The sequence below is a fragment of the Bidens hawaiensis genome, unplaced genomic scaffold (genome assembly GCF_021521415.1).
Source record: "Bidens hawaiensis isolate Kalapana, Puna unplaced genomic scaffold, B.hawaiensis_p1.1 tig00028338_1, whole genome shotgun sequence".
Taxonomy (NCBI): Eukaryota; Viridiplantae; Streptophyta; class Magnoliopsida; order Asterales; family Asteraceae; genus Bidens; species Bidens hawaiensis.
The window spans coordinates 1-18784 of record NW_027494630.1 but is presented as its reverse complement, the minus strand read 5'-3'; the positions used below and the strand labels follow the sequence as shown (position 1 = coordinate 18784).

General features: G+C 33.5%; 2 protein-coding genes and 1 non-coding gene across 3 annotated transcripts; 2 read left to right on the top strand and 1 right to left on the bottom strand.

Moving 5' to 3' along the window:
• Positions 1–1542: 1542 nt before the first annotated feature.
• LOC143576920 (small nucleolar RNA snoR143) lies at positions 1543–1672 on the bottom strand. The gene has a single exon (XR_013143023.1). It is a non-coding gene; the product is annotated as a small nucleolar RNA snoR143 (small nucleolar RNA).
• A 4626-nt stretch (positions 1673–6298) lies between these two features.
• On the top strand, positions 6299–9806 carry LOC143576911 (aspartyl protease family protein At5g10770-like). The gene is made up of 2 exons (XM_077060894.1): positions 6299–6532; positions 8396–9806. Exons 1-2 carry the CDS (start codon positions 6319–6321, stop codon positions 9643–9645), a joined length of 1464 nt encoding a protein of 487 aa, XP_076917009.1. The 5' UTR covers positions 6299–6318; the 3' UTR covers positions 9646–9806.
• Positions 9807–12160: 2354 nt separating this feature from the next.
• LOC143576900 (aspartyl protease family protein At5g10770-like) lies at positions 12161–17553 on the top strand. The gene is made up of 2 exons (XM_077060887.1): positions 12161–12377; positions 16158–17553. The coding sequence occupies exons 1-2, from the start codon at positions 12212–12214 to the stop codon at positions 17405–17407; spliced, it is 1416 nt and encodes a 471-aa protein (XP_076917002.1). The 5' UTR covers positions 12161–12211; the 3' UTR covers positions 17408–17553.
• The last annotated feature ends 1231 nt before the right edge of the window (positions 17554–18784 follow it).

Genomic DNA, 18784 nt, shown 5'->3' with positions numbered 1-18784 from the left:
TTAAGACATCGGGTATGGTCATAGACTCGGGAACCGTGGTCACTAGGCTCCCTTATACGGCCTATACAGCTCTAAAGGACGCGTTTGGAGCAAAAATGGCGGAATATCCGTTGACTACACCAAGAAGCTTATTTGATACATGTTATGATCTAAGCAATTATCAGTCAATTAAGGTCCCAAAAATTAGTGTTCTTTGGGGTAAAAACACATATGTGGATGTTCCACTTTCAGGGATATTTATTGCATTTGATATTAGTCAAGTGTGCTTAGCTTTTGCGGGTAATGATGATGATAATGCTATTGGTATATGGGGGAATACTCAACAAAAGACAGTGGCTGTTGTGTATGATGTGGGTGCCAGAAAGATAGGGTTTGCATCAAGAGCATGTGCTTGAACACAAATAAATTACAATGGCACATCGTGTACGACACTACGCTTTGTTGATTATTACCATATTGTATCAAAATAAAGTTTGTCTTCCAATGTTATCATCTTGTTTTTGGTTAACGGTTCGAGAATGTGTGACAGGATGTATAAATTTTCTTTTTTTGGTTTAAGATTATATGCCAGACGTATAATTTGCAAGATCAAGTTGTCACATTACACATCTTTAGCAGGCGCTATTTCTGAATCGAGTTGTCCGTGGAAAAAATACCAGTCTAGTCGGATCTAGACACTTAATTATTCAAGTTGCACACACATAAAAATCAAAACTATTACCTTTATGAAAAAAAAAGAATACATTAAAATTCAAAGTTTATATTAAATTACAAATGATGTTAATAATACAGAGACAAGAGTAACTATAACTTCATTCAAAACAAGTGATCGATATATATGGTCCGATCTCACATTTGCGGTTGTACAATCTTCTGAAATATGCTTAAGCAAAACAAGATGTATAGATGTTCTGTCATTGTCTTTTTCAGTGCTTTAGTTAAAGCATAAGCAAACCAAGTTGCATAAATGTTCTGTCTTGGTCATGGTCATTAAAAACAACGGTTGTCTTGTTGAAGTGCAAATCATCCGTATTAGCAGGATTAAAATCGCAAGGAATATTAAATGTTTATAAGCAAGTCCATCAAAGTCGCTTAGTCACAATTCGTACAACTTTTGATTGCCCTGTATAAGGTGAGGGTTGAGACACACCTGGATCAGTTTCATCGTCTTTCATATATTGTTTGCAAAAACCATAATCTTTAATCTAAATCAATTAAAGAAACTCTTGTCGGATATTGTCCAAAAAAAAGGTCAGAATATGGTGCTCATGGGAGGAGGTTTAACAAAACATGTACCAATTACACCAAATCTAAAACAGAAATATTAACCTGATTTCAGTTTTCATACCAAAACTCATTGCTACTATCAACATTTCACCTAACATTATAAACTTTTAACCAAGCCATATTGCTCAACCATTTTCCTTAGTCTAACTAAAAACAGTGAAATTCTAAATCAAAATACCCTTCTCAATCAAATTTTACATTAATCTAAACAAAACAATTAAATCAGCAAATTGATAAAAATATTAAAACAAAAACTGATGTGAGATGGAATTTAGTAGACAAACAGATGGGTAAAAATGTTCATCTGTGGAAACCATCTCTACGGTTGTCTGGCCGCTGCTTAATTCTCAACACAAATCAATGTATTAAAAATCAGGCTTTTAATATACGCATCGTTGTGTATAAACAGAGAATCACAAATGAAACAAATCATCCATCTCTGTTTACATTCAAATGCAATTACAATAATATAAAACAAATTATCTAAACAGGCTCATATCAAGTGTAGATTTAGAGATCTCTGTCATCGCAAAACATTACAGGAGAAAACAAATTCGATGAGGTTAATATGCCATTAGAGCCATCGCTTGTACAAGAGAGGCGGCAATAAGCTCATTGAATTTGTTTTGGAATGTGAATAATGTGTTGCTAGAGTCCTCTCTCTTTATAATCACAGCCGCATATGTTTTATATACCATGTACAGATGCTATATGCGAGTTAGGGTTTTCAAGGGAGTGAAACGAAACGGGGTCGTTTTGGGGTTTATAGTGAACGGGAATTATAATATTTTAAAGGAAAAATGAAATATTTTTACTCCTATATATTTTATTAGTTAGTTATTCTAACGAATGTAATGAAAACTGATATATCGCGAATTGTTTTTTTTGTTTTTTTTTTCAGTTCTCGTACCAGAAAGAACATGACGGAAACCAACCGGATTCCCGTAGTATCGCCACCTCAACGACCGAATCGATAACGGTTGGGTTTTACCAGCGCTCAAGTTTTACTGATCGACGCCATCCCGTTGATCCACCTCAATTTTTATAATTTTTTTTGTTTTATATTTGCTTTTAAAACTGGTACAATAACGCACGTCACTGAAACTAACTGAATATGTGTCGACTTACCGGCTCAAAGCTTCAGTGTTACCATCGTCTGAGTTTTTAGCGTTCTGCCTGGCGCGTGACGGCGGGTAAAAAACTAGTAGAAGTATAAAAGAGGGGAAAGGCTTAACGAAGAGTTAGGTGAATTCTTCTTTCAAATATTGTTTCTTATTAAGTTATTATGATAAGTTGATAACAAAGTTACTAATCTCGAGTTCGTGTTATTTCGAACAACTAAACCGAAACTCAACGTCGTTTTTGTTAATTGGTTGTTTTAAAACGAAATCGAGGTTGGGAGACTGTGTCTTTGATAAATATTGTTGGGAGAATAAATGTGTGTTTTGTTTGATGATAGTGAATTTGGAGTTAGAGAAACCGGATTTAGCGTTCACGAGTGAAATCGTTACCATACATGCATTTGATGCGGACTTCAATTCTTTATGAACACAAAGTTCACGATGATGCTGAGATTGGTATTCAGGAGTGGTGAATTTAATGGAAAACGTCTGATTAAGCAACTTAAGAATCATGAAATGTTGAGTGGATCTTGAAGCTTGCTAATCATACACACAAACAACACACACACATTTAAATATATTATTTTCAATTTTCTTTGTTTTTACTGGATCACTAATTACCGAAGGATATCTCCCCTTGGTGGTATGTTGTTTGTGATACTTATTTATGATATGTTGATCACCCTATTAAACCCATGTATCAAAACACATCAAACAAGTCGATGTGTAATAATGGATAAAAATGTTAACTATTCTTGAATCTTGATATTCTTTCACTTTGTATCCAACGATATATTTGTGCTTATTTGTGTATTTTTGCATTTGGGCTTCTTTGGTGATAAATGGGAGCAATTGATGCAAGTAAAAGGATATGGGCTTGTTTATTGGCTGAAAATTTGCTTTGTACAATTGTACTTATATCACTGCATTAGTGCATGCATTTGAATAATTGGAAGACAGGCTATTAACCCGTTAACCTATTCATTCAACATCTGATCATTTTCACATACACATTATGGCAGGATATCAATCGGTAACGAGTAGGAATTGAAATGATAAATAAAAACGGACAGATCAACGGCTCGTTTTTATACAGATACCCCACCCAAATAAACCGTTAGGCTGCAATAACCAACCGGAGATACAGATTCACCATCACGGCTAAGAAATCGTGTCTAAGATCACCGCTCGAGATACGAAAATTGAGCTAGCAAAGACAAATAAACTTAAACTCAAAATCCATTTAAGATAAAATTAACCAAACAAACTTTATCATAATCATTAATCATACACGGCCGCCTTTCATTACTACATTGTACAATACATATAGGAAATAAAGAAAAAGTAAACTAACTGAAACATAGCCCCATGAAATAAGCTAGTAAGAAACAAAATGGAAACATAAATTAACTAAAATAATAAACTAAAAATACGTGACATCATAAAATAAAACATAAACAAATGTTGCATGGGCAGAAGACGTGGCTATGACCAGGTCACTGCGGATCGTCGGGTAGGAGTAAACAAATGAGCCGACTCGCCAGCTTGTTCTTCAGTTGCGGATCTTCGGTCACAGGTAGTCCATTTTAGCAATTTACCATCTGGTTGCTGGTTTTTAGAGTTGCCGAGCTGACCCGATTCTTCATTTTAACGTCTAACAATTTTAGAGAAACTTGCATGGTTACGGTTGAACCAATGCAACGATGAATTTGTTGTGGACCGAGTTGTCATCGTTTCTTAATAAGATAAACAAGGGTCCATCTTTTGCCACGGTTATCTTTAACGCTTGGGATCCGTTGGCTCGGGAGGTATCTATCACATTAGCTTATTCTATGAACGTACAATCTTCTTCAATGTATTAAGGGTTCGATCGCCCAACAACAAATCTGATTATTCTTTGTGTCCTTCAATTGTCATCTTTGGTGTGATGCGTAACATTCATCCGATGCACATCGTCTTTGATCATAGCATAATTGTTTTAGAGTTTCCATATTTTCTCTTATCCGGTACTATCTATTGTTTTTATATCACATGGCTTCATTGTTTGTTCAAATCTACTTATCATAATGTTCAACTGATTGCTTGCATTGTTATAAAACTGTTAGTTTGTGAGTTATAGGGTATGGTTATATAGGCCCGGCCCAAGGGGAGGGCGATGTACCTAGGCATACTCTCCCGAGAGGTTCATAATTGTTAAAAAATAAAATATATTTTATATATAATTTTGTATTAACAAAAAAACTTACAAAATGACTTATTTGTTTATGAAAACAAAGGTCATGAGTTTAATTCACAATTAGTGTTCTTTTTTTATATATAGAAATTTATTTGTGCTTTATATGAGTTATTATAGAAACATCTTTATTATTATTTGTTTGTTTTAAGCTTTTGAAATGTAATATTTTTAGTAAACTGTCAAATTATCTATTAAATAACTCAAAACGTAATTTTAGGGGCCCGTTTTTTTACTCATTCTAAGCCCCAAAATTTTAAGAAATTACCAGAGACGGCTCTTATATTTTTGTGTTTAAGTTTAATAAAGGTTTTTGTCACCGTTTTATCTCTCTCCACGTTATTGTATATCTCTGTTTATGACATTTGTAAGTGTGTTAACGGGTTAGTGGCATGTAACACATGTAGTTTAAAAGGCTTGTGGGACAGCCTAATTATTTAACGATCAGAACCTAATTATTTATTTTCGTTTCTTGCCACTTTATAGGGTTTTTCAAAAGTATCATCTACTATAATTTGAAAATAAATTTAAATGTGTAATCCTTTATAATATTATATATCAAACCATCATAAATTAATGCATGGGCAAAGACTTCCAAATTACCCCAATTCTCACGTCAGACCGCTAACAATGGTGGACTAATTAATTTAATGCCATGACTGTACTATAAGTGAAGACCCAACAAGCGAGATAGACGCAAGATTACCAGAAATCACAAGATATTCAAATTAAGGAACAAATGTCTAACAAATAAAATAAAAGTCTAGTCTTACGTCGACAATTTCATTTGTTACATGCTCTAGTCACCGATAAGACAACCATGTTTGATTGTCCAAACTTTTAAACATAATGTTGTTTGAAGGATTGAAATGGTGAAATTACAAGAAGTAATTAGATGTTTTCAACAATGACGAGAAAATCATATACCATAAAATGAATACATAGTCGACGAAAATGGCCATTTGAGGATGTTGAGAGAATATCAAGTGAAGTGATGAATGAGCATTAATCAAACTAGTTATCAACAATTATCAATCAAATTAGTGATTGAAATGCAACCAACCGGGGACAGAGTCATCCCGTTTCTCCCATATACCACGTTAGCTTTTTCCATGTTTTTCCGGTTTTTCCTATATTTTCTCAAACATGATAGTGTCATCCGACTTTTTCCTATTTTTTCCCAAAGGCCAAAATCATCAAAATGGAATTTGATGGTAATTTCATACTTCAAATCACAAGTCAGTCATAGTTTTTTATGCTTCTTATTTACAATATCTTTTTTCGAAGTGCATTGTAATTAAAATAGAGGGTTTTGAGTTATATTTAACATATAATATATTAAAAACTATTCAATATTATTTTTGTGTATGTTTACTTTTTTGTGAGTTATATCAATTCGTCCTTAGTATTCTCAGCCAGAAGCGGTGGCTCCAGGGAGTTCCAGTCTCCCACTTTGCGTGCTCTAATACCGTGGATGCCATAACTTGACATGCTAGACCAATGTGCCTGAATCAAATCTGATTCTCTCTTCTTGTTTTTTATCATCTATTTTCTATTATATTTATTAATTTAATATTTTATAATAATGTATTCTATGAAAATGATTTTACCTTAAGAAACATATTTTTTTTTCCTAACTTATTTGAAAATTCAAGGTCTTAGTTACCTCTATAAATAATGGAATATGTGAAGGTGCAAAAGAGAAGCATCATTGAGAAAGTAGAAATGTCGTCTCCAAACTCTCTTGTCTTGCTTCTTTGTTCTCTTTCTCTTTATTTAGTTTTGGTTGCAGCTAGAAAAGAGTTTGTGGTCGACACAAGTGAAGACAATTATCATACCCTCCGGCTAACCTCTTTGTTTCCATCTTCGACTTGTAACCCATCCAATAAAGGTATGCAATCTCTCTATAGTTCGTACCCATTTTATGTGTGTTTTGCGTGTTTGTGCATGTGTATATAATCCAGATAAGCATGTGAAAACATCAAATTACATGGTGAACATACATAACGTCATAGTTAGTTACAGTATAATAAAAAAATCCTTTATTTATAAAGTGATTTTTTTTTGTAGCAAGTAATCTCTTTTACTTATTTAAATTATGACCTGCAAGTTGCAACATAGACTAAATAGTTACGGAGTATTATATAAGTAGTACAAAAAGGACTTTGGTCATTCGGTAACACGATGTTAGATAAGTACTTATTTTTTTTCAAATGGTGATGATTTAAGTCTCAAAATTGTAAAAAAATGTGATTTAGGAGTTTTTATTTGAATACGAATATTTCTATTTCAATTATTCTACGGTAGTTCACTAAATTTTCGAACATTATTTCCTCAAATAACTTTTTGAATGATAAAATAGTGAGTTGTTTAATAACTTTTGGAGTATCAATTGTAACATTTATGTATGATAAAAATCACTCGCTACATAAAATATATACCATTAAAGCCTGACTAGTGACTAATAACTTCATATCTAAAAGTTAAAATTTAAAGTTGCTACATTTTTAAATGTCTTAACATGTATCGATTTTAATATCACGTAGCAAAAGTGTCACATCACTATTAATGTAAGTGATCCATCACTTTTGTAACATTGATGGACAACTTTTATAGCACTTAAATGACTTCTATCATTTTTGTGAACAATTTTATGTGAATGATGGAAACACAACTTTATGTGAACGATCGACATTTAACACTATATAATTTATTTTAGTGTGGAGCCATTTCTTTGACTGTAGGTAAAACCCTGTTTGTGACTTCTAGCTTCGCTAGTCCGCCTTTAAAAAAGTTGATTTTCAAAGAAATTAAATAAAAGGTTAACAATTTTTATATTTTTATTGAATACTTTCTACATAGACACACAAACAAATACATCGTATATGCATACTTGTATATGGTTGTAAATTCTCGACTATGTGTCGATTGATCTTTGATAATCGCTAGTTAGTTGTATTGACCAAAATACGTATGAATATAAAAAGATATTCCAAAGATACTATTGTACATGTGAATATAGGAAGTTTTGGAAAACGTTACTCTCTTTCAAAATCTCTTTCAAGCCAAGAATAAAATTGGACCCATAGCAACCACCACTAGGAGAGTAGGACATTATAAAAATAATGGTTGTAAACATGTAATACATAACAATTATTATAAACGACATTGGCTAATAGATGATGACTGGAGACTTTTTATATTATTACATGATTATCAATGCTTACATGTGAGAATTGTGGTTAAATAACACTTCAAATTTAAAAATATACATTTTTAATTTTTCATTTTCTAATTATGTTAACATATATAGAATAACTATTTTGTGCTTGTCTTCAAAACAAAAGATACTTTCTTATAGTTGATTTAGTATATTAAAATTTATGATTTCTAACATAAATCTATAAAACTAGTTATAACCTATATAAATAGAAGAGTTAGATTATTAGTATACAAGAAGCCGAATTAGAGTTTGAAAAACTATAGTTCCTGACTTGCTTAGCTTAGACTCTTATCTAACTTAAATGACCCAATCAACCACTAGATTAATCAAGGTCGAGCTCGACACTTAAATGACCCAATAGATAATGGGCTTAATCGAGCTCGGGATTGACTCAACTATCCATCATAGGAGATACAATTTCTCTAGCTAAACTGGTATATAGTGTTATGTTTTAACTTATTAACTATGCAATATGCAATTTAATATTCTTTCCAAACTTTTTCCAAATAAAACTATAATTCTATTAACTAGATGGCAAGAAAAGAGGATCACTGGAAGTAGTTCACAAACATGGACCATGCTCCAAGTTCAGTAAAGACATTGTGAAACCCTTGACCATTGAAGAAATCATAACCCAAGATCAATTAAGAGTTAGCTCACTCCGGGCTAGGTTAACAACCAACACAAGCAAACAAGACATGCTAGACTCCAAGACCACTCTCCCTGCAAAATCCGGTAGCACAATCGGATCCGGTAACTACATTGTGACTGTTGGATTCGGCACCCCGAAAAAAGACCTTACCCTCATTTTCGACACCGGAAGCGACCTAACTTGGATCCAGTGCCAGCCATGCGCGGGAGAATGCTATAGCCAACAAGAACCAATATTTGATCCATCCATGTCAACCACCTATACCAACATTTCATGCACCTCAACTGAGTGCTCAGCGCTCAATTCCGCAACAGGTTTTGAACCCGATTGCATCACATCCACATGCGTGTACACTATCAAATACGGCGATGGATCAGTAACGACTGGGTTCTTTGGAAAAGAGAAACTTACATTATCTTCTATAGACATAGTTGATAATTTTTACTTTGGTTGTGGTCAAGACAACGAAGGACTTTTTAAAGGCTTCGCTGGGCTGCTAGGACTCGGACAAGACAAGTTGTCCATCGTCTCGCAAGCTGCTAACAAATACGGGAATGTTTTCTCGTATTGTCTTCCTTCGTCTAGCTCAACCGGTTACTTAACATTTGGAAATAATGGAACTTCTAGTAAAGTTAAGTACACACCATTTACCACACTAGGCGGCTCGTTATATGGTCTTGAGCTTGTGGACCTGTATGTTGGCGGAACCAAACTAACAATAAGTCCAACGGTGTTTAAGACATCGGGTATGATTATAGACTCAGGAACCGTAATCACCAGGCTCCCTCCTACGGCCTACTCAGCTCTAAGGGAGGCATTCATGGCGCAAATGACAGATTACCCTACGACTACAGGAACAGACTTATTTGATACATGTTATGATCTAAGCAATTTTCAATCAATTAAGGTCCCAACAATTGGTGTTCTTTGGGGTGCAGACACACATGTGGATGTTCCACTTTCAGGGATATTTATTGTATATGATAAAAGTCAAGTGTGCTTAGCTTTCGCGGGTAATGATAATGATAATGCAATTGGTATATGGGGGAACACTCAACAAAAGACAATGGATGTTGTGTATGATTTGGGTGCCAAAAAGATAGGGTTTGCATCAGGAGGATGTGCGTGAACACAAATGAATTACAATGGCACAAGGTGTTTGTTTGACCATAGGCTTTGTTGATTATCACTATATTATATCATAGTAAGTTTGTATTCCAAAGCCCTTATGTATCGTTTAATCAAATTGTCTAATATATTCAGTTTGTTTGTGTTTTGTTTCGTCATTTATTTGTTTTTATGATCTATAGATTAAATTTGATGCTATAAATGTTTGATTTTAGGTTTTATAGTTTTGAAATACCCCCGAACATGTATATCTAATATTTGTATTGAGGCTACAAGAATTTGAATATTTAAATGGCTAGATATGTATGCAAACTAACTCTTCAAGATATTTAAATCCAAGATTCCATGGTTTAATAAAATATTTTTATCAAATAACTCTTTAAAAGTTTCCAACCTTATCTGATGCAAACTAACTCTTTTAAGGATTGGGATCACAATATGTTATTAGGCCTATATAACCTTTAAGCTACTAAAATCAATAGAAGGAAACCGTATCTGCTATCATATTGTTAAACCACCACCACCTCGTCACCGTTATGCCCCCACCGCAACCACCGACGTAAGCAACAAAGTAGAAGTAACATCACGCTCTCCACGACAGGTAATCCGCCGCTGCTCTATCTTGTGACGCCGCCACCGCTATCGGTTGCTGCCGGAGACAACTATCACCGGCCCGCACGCGTTCTTGCCTCAGTCCTCCGATTCGTTTCGCTAACCCATTGAAGTGAGTTTTAATAATCTGTTTTGTGTGTTTGTGTTATATAAGTACACCACTTTGTTTGGCTCCGGCGACTAATACTCACTAACGTGAAGCTTTGTTTTACAAGGAAATAATCACGTAAATAGTTTCAATATTAAGAGTCGGTTCGTTTGGCTTGTATTGTGCATACATCCATGAATAAAGTTAAGAATAATTAAGTTTTATGGTTCGAGTTATGTCATTATATACGTACAGTTTCAAATCCTGAGATGTGTTATTAAATTAATATTATGAATGTTTATTAAAATAGAATGAACTATATTTAAAATCAAAATTGGAAAAAATTGAGGAAGAACATGATGGTTAGTTTTATATACAGTGTTGTGTAGTATATTAGACCACAAATTATATACCATCATCAATGCATACGCGTGTGTATACTAATGTCTCATTAAAATTTAGAATACTTTTATAAAGACTTCAAAAGTTAAGTAACGAGTTCTAAAAGTCCCGTCGCCGGAAAACCAACGTCATAAATCTGACTAACTCGGTTAAGTCTCATGAAGTTGATTCGAAATAAATTAATATGTAGGTGTACGTTAGGACGACTTAAAGGCTACTCGACTTTACTTGCTTTGTTTCGCTTATTTGAATAAGGTACGGTTTCTGTTTTTGTTACTTTTAGTATTACTAATAGTCCGTTACTTTGTTGTACGGTTTCTGGTTTCTTTCACTCGTAGTATTTAATTATAGTCCGTTACTTTGTAGTACGGATTTTCGTTACGCGTCAATTATATTTTGAGTTTAGTTATTTATATAATATGTTTTCGTAGCATGCAATACATTATTTATTTTGTACTCTTTATTGTATGTTCCGGTTTTAAATATGTTTCGTTATATGAAATTAGCTTTTGTACTCTGTCACCCGAGCATGTCTGAAATGTCGTATGGGCGTCAACGGCATGCCCTTATCGTGACAGTGCGTAATAAAAGTTCACGGCGTCTCTAGCTTGTGCTTTCGTATCACTTTGGCCCCTGGAGGCGCATAGATCGATCTTAGCTCTTAGTTTGCGTTTGTTGTGTGGAGATGGAATAATGGGTGTACGCCACACTCACCGTCTCATAGGTGCATGGACTAGCTAGCTGTGTACCAGTCTGTTCTGTTTTGGCTCGTGGGTGTTTCCGTTTCACGTGACTTTGAGTTTTTTTTTTATGTGTAGTCACGTGGTTTGATGTGTGTATATGTTATAATATGTTTCTGATATGTTTCCGTATGCGTTTGATTATGTTCTGGCCAAGTGTCGGATCATACCTCCGAATTTTATTAAGTATATGTTTCGATAAAAAGGTTGGTTTCGAGTTTGAATTGAAGTCCGTATATTTATTTTCTTACGTCTGTCCTTACCTATACTATTTTTCTTTCCGTTACTGGGCAATTTTTGGCTTAACCGTATTTTCTTGTTTTGTTTTTCTTATTTTGTTTTCAGGTAATCCGGGACTCGGGGATATTAGTGATGAGAGAGAATAATGAAGTTCAAGCTTTTAAAAATTAATTCATTTTGGTTTAATAATGTGACTTAGGTTGATTTGATATCTGTAATAGTGACACGTTAGCCCGTTCCTGGTTGAGGTGTTACACCCGTGTAGGCCTAGCTTATTCTTAACTAAAATAGGTATTTTTGAAAAGTATTTACAAAAATGGGTATTTTAAAAAATTCGCGGTCAGGTTGAAATGAAAAGACCCGTATTCCTATGAAACGATTTCACCCTAAAAAACAAATATATATTTTCTAAAATCTTTGAAAAATTCGCGGTTTTTCTACTATAAATAATAGGACGTGAAGGTGCAAAAGAGTAACAGGTAGAAATGTCGTCACCCACATCTCTTATCTTGCTTCTTTGTTCTCTTTCTCTTTACATATTTTTGGTTGCAGCTAGAAATGAATTTGTGGTCGAAACAAGTGAAGACAATTATCATACCCTCCGTCTAACCTCTTTGTTTCCATCTTCAATTTGTAACCCATCCAATAAAGGTTGGTTTTTTCATTTGCAATCTCTCTGTATTTCTTGTCCATAAGTGTGTGTGTTTGTGCATATGTATCTATCAAGATAAATATGTGAAAACATCAAATTACATGGTGAATATACATAATGTGATTAACGTCATAGTTAGTTAGTTAGTTAGTTAGTTAATTAGTTACAGTGAATTAAATAATTCCTTTATTTATAAATCGATTTATTGTAGTGACTAACCTCTTGTTTTATTTTAACTGGGACCTGCAAGCTGCAGCATAGACAATATAGTTATTATATGTGATGATGTATAAAAAGAACTTTGGTCTACCAATAACAAAGTTTTGGATAAATATTTGTCTTTTCAAACGTAAGTCTCGTGAAAGTGTGTAACTTTGGCGTTCTGTATTTGATGTGGTAAACTTTATGTTAACTTCTATGTATACAAATATCTTTATTTCAAAATATTTTTTCATAGTTCACCAATATTTCGCACTTTATTTCATTGAATAACTTGTTGGTTGATCAAATAGTGAATCTATAATATATATAAACGAAAACATAAAAATCCTATGTGTCGCGATGTGGTTGCTTCCCTTTTTTTTGGAGTCACCAGATTTGCTTGATTTTTAAATGAAGGCTTCTCATGCATTTAACCATAATTCATGGGTATGGGTCTTACCAAACCCAGATATACCTTAAACGGGTTATAACATGTCATTAAAATTTATCTTATTTATTTTAAAAAAGATATATATATATATATATATATTATTTAAATTAAAAAACCAATTTTATAGTAAAAAAATAAACAGGTCTTGGGTCTCATCAAACCATAAATATATTATTAATTTTCATAAATATTATTTATAATTAAAAAACAATTTTATAGTATAAAAAGTAAACGGGTTTTGGGTGTCATCAAAACCATATAGCTTTTAAACCGGGTTTTAACATCTCTTTATTTGTGAAACAATTTATTATCAAACCATAAGTATATTATTAACTTTCATACAATAAAAAAAATATAAATTCAAAAAATAAATAAATATTAGAACAAACAATATAAAACAACTCTCGTAATACGGGGGATAAAAACTAATTATATATAAATTTGTAAGGCGTTATATAGGTAAACTTTTATCAGTTGTAACAAACTTATATATGATAAAAATCATTCGCTACATAAATGTGAATAAATTTCATTGGTACGTAATATATGCAGTGTCAAAAGAATTATGCTGTATTAAATTTATAATCAATAATAGTTTAGCATTAAAAGCCTCATAATTTTTTTAATCTGTTAATAGATACCACTAATGCCTGACTAAATAATACCATATCTAAAAGCTAAAATTTTAAATTTAAATGTCTTTTAACATCCATCGGTTTGAATATCACGTAACAAAAGTGTCGCATCACTACCATTTTTTGTAGCATTGATGCACCGCTTTTATAGCATAATGAATGACTTTTATCATCTATATGCTAGAAAGATTGGTCCAATTTCTCTTTTTAAATTGTTTTGAAGTTGTTTTATGGTGAATGTTAAATCCATAATATGTAATATGGATATGGTATACGAATATTATCAGCCACAATAACATTATCTCATGAGTGATGAGTATATTTACAATGGTAGTATTGTTCAACAAAATATATATATATATATATATATATATATATATATATATATATATATATATATATATATATATATATATAACGCAATGTGAATATAAAAGGATATTCCAGAGTTACTAAGTACATGTGAATATAGAAAGTTTTTGGAAACGTTAGTCACCTTCAAAATCCCTTTCATGAAATTGGACCCTCAACAGCCACCACTAGCAGAGTAGGACGAGGATTATCTTCATGGATGTGAGAATTTCCACACCAATGTGCACAAATTACTCAGTCCACACACTTCAATTAGCCAATAATTTAAAAACAATAATAACTGTAATACATAACAATTATTATGATTGATAATGACTATCAATAACGGATTTAGAATAAAATTAGGGGAAACCTAGACATAAAATGAAAATGAAAAAAAAATGCATTAAAAATATACTTTGTCAAGAAAAGTTAGAGTGATAACACAGGCTACTTCTCAATCTATGTTAGATTCATCTCTAATGATTGGTGACTATAAGACCATACATATTGCTAACGAAGCACATATGGGCATATTCTTACGCGTGGCGTCCCAGTCAGCAATTACTAGTTTTCCAAAAAGTGACGTAACCTCTTAGCAATCATTACCTTTTTCTCATTCTCTCTCACAAATGCTCGTTATGTACACAACTTGGCACACCAAAACGAGGCTCACACCTTGGGGTGGGGGGGGGGTGTTGGACTCGTTTTCCTTCCAAAACGTGACCACAGGGTGTCGTCTAAGATGTGAGGTTAATAGTTAATATCAAATTTAGAAATATACATTTTCAATTTATTGAGTTAGCATACATAGAATGACAATTTTTTAACCTGAAAATTGAAAAGAAAAAGGCTCTAAACCGACTTTGTAGGGGTAGGATGCTTATTCAAATTACCCGCGATGACTATGTTTCAAATCATTCGATCGGTATCTGTTTAGTTTATTACAGTACTAACTCAATTCTTTACGGTATCAACACTAAAAGAATACAAAAGAAAAGTAATTAAAAAAGAAAAGAAAAGGGAAAACAAGAGTAAAAAAGAATTTAAAGAAGGAAACTTATAAAAAACAACAAATATAAACACAATTCTGGTCACAAATTTGTAAGTATACTTAGGGATGTTCAAGAAATCCGAAATTCGAAAAAAACCGAAATCCGAACCGAAACCGAAACCCAAATAAACCGATCCAAATTCTTATTCGGATATTCGGATCGGATCTATCCGAATAACTAATTCGGATTCGGATCGGATTCGGATATGGAATTTTAAAAAATTCGGATTGTTCGGATTATTCGGATATCTGTTTAATTCGAATAAAAAGATGTTTTTAGTGGTATTTTCCGGTTTGGTATATTTATTAGACTATTATTTAAAGTTTAAACTTTAAATTGTGTTAAGAGTAATTTGTATTTTTTGATTTGTATGTTTATTGTGATTCTAAACTATTAAATGTTAAGAACAAAAAAATAGGAAATTTTTTTAGCTTTATTTCGGATTATTCGGATAATTTCGGATTATTCGGATATTATCCGAATCCGATCCGAATTGAATTCGGATAGATTCGGATCGGATAGGAATATTCCTAAGTCGGATCGGATCGGATTTCGAATAGGGTCCAAAAATTTTCAAATCCGAATAACCCGTTATCCGATCCGATAAACACCTCTAAGTATACTTATAAGTTAGGTTCACCCACTATAGTAACGATGTACGTAAAATTGAAGACAACTGTAATAAAAAAAATTAAAGAACTACATTTAAAACTATTTTGGATATCCGAAATATTCAAAAAGTTATCCGAAGTATCCGCAATATCCGAAAATTATCCGAAATATCCAAATATTATCCGAAATTTACAAATAATATGTATTATTTAATAATAAAAAGAATATATTCGAACTATCCAAAAATTTACAAAAGCACAATCCAAATCCAAAAATTCAGATATCCAAATTTTCGGATAATTTGGATTCGGATAATTAGGATTCGGTTTCAGATTTTTTAACACCCCTGCCCTTAGATACAATTACTCTGACATGATACATAATTTTATTAGTTAACTCATTAGCTATGCAGTATGCAAATTAATATTCTTTCCAAACATTTTCTAAACAAAAACTAATTATTCTATTAACTAGGTGACAAGAAAAGGGGATCACTGGAAGTAGTTCACAAACATGGACCATGTTCTAAGTTCAATAAAGACATTGTGAAACCCTTGACCATTGAAGAAATCATAACCCAAGATCAATCAAGGGTTAACTCACTCAGGGCTAAGCTAACAACCAACACAAGCAAACAAGAAACACTAGACTCCAAGACCACTCTCCCTGCAAAATCCGGTAGCACACTCGGATCCGGTAACTACATTGTGACTGTTGGATTCGGCACCCCGAAAAAAGACCTTACCCTCATTTTCGACACCGGGAGCGACCTAACCTGGATCCAGTGCCAGCCATGCGCGGGAGAATGCTATAACCAACAGGAACCAATATTTGATCCCTCCATGTCAACCACATACACCAACATTTCATGCACCTCAACTGAGTGCTCGGGGCTTGCTTCCGCAACAAGGAACAGACCCAGATGCATCTCATCCACGTGCGTGTACAGTATTGGATATGGTGATGGGTCATTCACGATTGGGTTCTTTGGAAAAGAGAAACTTACATTATCGTCAAAAGACGTAGTTGATAATTTCTATTTTGGGTGTGGTCAAGACAACGAAGGACTTTTTAGAGGCTTCGCGGGGCTGCTTGGACTCGGTCAAGACAAGTTGTCCATTGTGTCGCAAGCTGCTAACAAATACGGGAAAGTTTTCTCGTATTGTCTTCCTACGTCTAGCTCAACTGGTTACTTAACATTTGGAAATAGTGGAACTTCTAGTAAGGTTAAGTACACACCATTCACAACAATAGGCGGCTCGTTATATGGTCTTGAGCTTGTGTCCATATATGTTGGAGGAACCAAGGTACCAATAAGTCCAACGGTGTTTAAGACATCGGGTATGATTATAGACTCAGGAACCGTGATCACTAGGCTCCCTCATACGGCCTACTCGGCTCTAAGGGACGCGTTTAGGGCACAAATGGCGGAATATCCGTTAACTATACCACTTGCTATATTTGATACATGTTATGATTTTAGCAATTATCAGACTGTGAGGGTCCCAAAAATTGGTGTTCTTTGGGGTAAAAACACATATGTGGATGTTCCACTTTCAGGGATATTTATTGCATTTGATATTAGTCAAGTGTGCTTAGCTTTTGCGGGTAATGATGATGATAATCATATTGGTATATGGGGGAATACTCAACAAAAGACAATGGCTGTTGTGTATAATTTGGGTGCTAGAAAGATAGGGTTTGCATCAGGAGGATGTGCTTGAACACAAATGAATTACAATGGCACAATATGGTATAGAACTATAGGCTTTGTTGATTATTATCACTATATTGTATCATAATAAGTTTGTATTCCAAAGCCCTTATGTATCATTTAATCAAAATGTCTAATATATTCAGTTTATTGACGTTATGTTTTGTTATTTGTTTTCGTGATCTTAATATTGTTCATCACTTGTTGGTAGTTCTTCAGTTATTGCTAGCAGCTTTTACGAGCAATAATTTAGCTGTTAATGATTATGTCAGCTGTAACTTAGTTGTTGCTCTTGATGTACATGTACTCTCGATAGCCTAAGTTGTTATTGATAGCTAGAGTTACTTCTAATCCATGTTACTAGCAACAACATGTTTGTTGTTAATTAAACTTCTAATTAATAACGTTATGATTGATGATCGTGTTCTCTTACAACTTTCCATCAACCATGCAGAGCCAAAATGATTTCCAATGTTTATTTTACTTTTAATGTGTTCTATTCTAATTAAAAATGTACTAACTATAAACATATAGTTTAATTAAATACAAATATAATATAAATTGTTTATTTATTTAAAAAAATTCAATTATAATTAAAAGTTAAATTAGTTGTCACGTTAATCACAGCTACACACTAATTGAACACAAATGGCCCAATTTCTAATGCATATTATAACGAGTCAAAACTGTACACTAAAATCATCCCCACATTTTAGACCAAGTTACACAAACCATAACCAAACAATACTTAAGCACCACCATTAGTCAAACCGGCCGGTCTAGGATAACTAGAACCGGCTTTACTATCATCATCTTTCCAAACCGGTTCAGTTCTAGCACTTTCAGAAGCTTTCTGCAGCTCTTGAATCTGCTCCAATGATTTAACCAACTCTTCCGCATCGGGCCTGTGTTTGGCTCTTTCATGAGACACTTCATGGCAAGTAAGGCGGCCCGTGTTGCAACAGCGGAAGAATACTGGCCTTGGATGCGCGGGTCCATAATATGTAGAATCTTTCGTTTGCTGGTTAGAAACGGTTTAGCAAACACGACTAGTATTTGCTCACCGGATGGACGGTTTTTGTCAATGCACCGTCTACCTGTTAAAAGCTCGAGGAGAACGACTCCAAAACTGTATATGTCACTTCTTGCGGTCAAATGGCCTTCATAATTAATATAAGAGAATTATGTGAGATTTAAAATGAGATCGCGAAAGCTTGCAAATCACTTATATTTGTTCAATATGGTTGGTGACTGCAGTAAGGTTTATACTTTATATTACAGGTGGCAAATGGGTCGGGTTGGACAGAACCATGAACTTTATTTCTCGTTTTCATTTGGAATCATGTTGAGCTGAGACGCTCATAAAAGCTCGCTAAAAGCTTGAATC